Here is a 2,892-nt window from a genome sequence, read left to right as displayed (position 1 = left end):
GCGACCAGATTCCATCTGTGCTGTGCTGTATCCTGGAGAGGCAATAAACTTCCTCTATTTCACCAGCTGGTGAAGTCTGTTTGTGCCATTTCAGGGTGCAGGAGACGGGGGACCCCCAACGCGCCGTCACAGCCACCCCTGCGTCTTCGCTTCCATCTGAACCCCTTCACCCCAAGCATCCCCCCACTCTGGGAACGGAGCCTCCCCCAGCTGCCTGCCCCTCTGCCGCCCCCCCACTCTGGCGGGTGAAGAGGCTTGCCGGGCACGGGCACTTTTTGGGGTACAGTGGGCACTGCGTGGTGTCCGGATTCCGGTGCTTTCACAGCGGGAGTTCCTGGGGGAGCTCAGAGGGTTTTGTGGGGCTGGGGGCACTGAGCATCTGCTTTAGGGGGCAGCAAGGGGGGAGGGGAGATCTTTTGGGCCTGGGCCAGCCTAGGCTGGGGAAATCACCCTGGTTGCCCCCCAGTCGGGGGGTTCCAGAGCGCCTCTCCGCCCCCAGCCACATTTGGTCCAAGGCTCCTGGAGGCTCAGCCACGACCCCGCTTGCCTGACAGGCAGCCAAAGCCAGCCAGTGTCGGTACCACACGCCGCGTCCCCCACACTCAGCGCTGGCACCCGGCTGCATGCACTGCCCCCGCCCCCCTGGCACCAGCCTCCAGCCCCATCCCTACAGGCCAGACCCAGCCGGTGTCGGTAGCACACGCCCCGTCCCCCACACCCCACACCCCTCCCCCACTGCCCACACTCCACACAGGGCACCCCCCCCGCTGCCCGTACCCCACACAGGGCACCCCTCCCCTGCTGCTTGTACCCCACACAGAGCACCCCTCCCCCGCTGCCCGTACCCCACACAGAGCACCCCTCCCCCGCTGCCCGTACCCCACACAGGGCACCCCTCCCTTTGCCCCCAACACACCGAGTCTGCAGCTGCCGGGAAAGGGTTTTATTGCAGGAAGCAGCGCGGGAACCAAACTCTGCGAGAGCCTCCCAGGCCCTGGGCCCATCTTCTTTGCACACCCTGACACCCAGGCCCAGTGTGAGCAGGGCCAGAGGGGGCGGCTGGGCTGGATCACAGGCCCCCAGCCAGGCGGGCGCTGGGCTCAGGCAGAGGGTCTTGGTGCCAGCCGGGGGGTGGGCGCCCGGAGCGTCGCTGGCGGGCCCAGCACCGGGCCCCAGCGTAGGAACCCCCCGAGCTGCCGGCCCGTGGGGGAAGGGGGACACGGGACACCCCCATGGGGACTCATGGCAGGGGATGCAGGGCGAGGCAGGGATGAGGCAGGAGAGGCCTGAGGGGCAGAGGCTGCCGGGTGGGAAGCGACGCTGGCGCTGGTGCTACAGGTAGCGGATGAAGCTCACGGGCAGCTGCCTGCGACAGGCCAGGCGGACGCGGTTGGTGTGTTGGCGGCCCCGGTACACGCAGCCCGAGGGGCGGGAGGTGGCCACCCGGCGGCAGGTGGTCAGCGGGAAGGCTCGGTGGCTGTCGCACTGGTTGCCTGGGCGTCGGCATCTCCCGTTCCTCGTGCAGACGCTCTGCAGCTGGCGGGGGGAGGTGTGGATGAAGGTGTGGCTGAACGGGCAGGGCAGCCCACGGCGCATTATCATGGTGCTGCAGTAGCGGTGGGCGTTGGCGATGCCGGTCCTGGGGTAATCCACGTTCTCCCGCACGAAGCGCTGGTAGTTGGGCGGTTGGGGGATGAGCTGGGCCAGGCCCACAGCCAGCAGGGCCAGCGTCAGGAGGAGCAGGACGCAGGGTCCCCTCAGTGCCATGGCCGCGTCTGTCACTCGATCGACCTGCCGGGGGACGGGGAGATGGAGGGGGAGAGTGCGGGGCATTGCCCAGACCCGGCCGAGATCAGCGCCCGTGGGGCCGGGGGCATCAGACCCGGCCAAGATCAGCGCCCATGGGGCTGGGGGGCCCAGACCCGGCCGAGATCGGGGGCCCGTCGGGAAGGGGAGCCCAGACCCGGCCGAGATCGGGGGCCCGTCGGGAAGGGGAGCCCAGACCCGGCCGAGATCGGGGGCCGTCGGGAAGGGGAGCCCAGACTGGGGCCCCTCGGGACTGGCTGCCCCAGAGGCAGCAAGAGCTGCAGGCAGAGCTGGGGCCAGGCGGGGAGCAGGGCCTGGTTTCCTTGTCCCAGCTCCCAGCCCCCGGCTTTACCCACTGGACCCCACTGCCCTCCCAGAGCAGGGGCGAGAACCCAGGAGTTCGGGGTCCAGCTGCCCCCCATGTTCCATTCGCCCCGGCCGATCACCTGCCCAGGCACCACGTGGAGTCGCCCCAAGTGAATGGGGTCCCGGCCCCATTCTGCCCCCAGTCCCCAGGGTCAATCCTCAGCCCCCCACCCCGCCACTGCCTTCCCGCTTCGCCCTGGGTCTGCCCTCAGCTCACCCAAGTCCTGGGTTCTGCCGAGAAGAATCCAGCCGCAGGCAGAGCTGAGCCCCGAGTCCTTCGCCTCCGGGCTGCTTATATAGAGCCCAGCCGGAGCCTGGGGGGCAGCTCCGCCCATTAGGGGATGGGCAATGCTGGGGGCAGGGAGATGGGGGGAGACGGACACTGGGCATGGCCCTGGAGGATCAGGGACAGGCTGGGCTGGCTGGGCCCAGGGAGATCGGGGGCAGGCTGGGCTGGCTGGGCCCAGGGGGTTCGGGGGCAGGCTGGGCTGGCTGGGCCCAGGGGGATCGGGGGCAGGCCGGGCTGGCTGGGCCCAGGGGGATCGGGGGCAGGCCGGGCTGGCTGGGCCCAGGGGGTTCGGGGGCAGGCTGGGCTGGCTGGGCCCAGGGGGATCGGGGGCAGGCCGGGCTGGCTGGGCCCAGGGGGATCGGGGGCAGGCCGGGCTGGCTGGGCCCAGGGGGATCGGGGGCAGGCCGGGCTGGCTGGGCCCAGGAGGATCG

The 2,892-nt window shown here is 70.5% G+C and overlaps 1 protein-coding gene across 1 annotated transcript; it reads right to left on the bottom strand.

Annotated features, from left to right (window-relative positions):
* Positions 1 to 928: 928 nt before the first annotated feature.
* On the bottom strand, positions 929 to 2,493 carry LOC142825346 (ribonuclease-like). The gene is made up of 2 exons (XM_075917318.1): positions 2,390 to 2,493; positions 929 to 1,791 (listed from the first exon to the last, which is right to left on the bottom strand). Exon 2 carries the CDS (start codon positions 1,765 to 1,767, stop codon positions 1,333 to 1,335), a length of 435 nt encoding a protein of 144 aa, XP_075773433.1. The 5' UTR covers positions 1,768 to 1,791; positions 2,390 to 2,493; the 3' UTR covers positions 929 to 1,332.
* Between the last annotated feature and the right edge of the window lie 399 nt (positions 2,494 to 2,892).

This window comes from Pelodiscus sinensis, unplaced genomic scaffold, assembly GCF_049634645.1.
Source record: "Pelodiscus sinensis isolate JC-2024 unplaced genomic scaffold, ASM4963464v1 ctg143, whole genome shotgun sequence".
Taxonomy (NCBI): domain Eukaryota; kingdom Metazoa; phylum Chordata; order Testudines; family Trionychidae; genus Pelodiscus; species Pelodiscus sinensis.
Note: the sequence above shows the minus strand (reverse complement) of the source record. Positions and strands in the feature narration are given on the sequence as shown.

Bases quoted from the DNA above. Each gene is read 5' to 3' on its own strand.
- LOC142825346 (XM_075917318.1), bottom strand. From the start codon at position 1,767: ATGGCACTGAGGGGACCCTGCGTCCTGCTCCTCCTGACGCTGGCCCTG.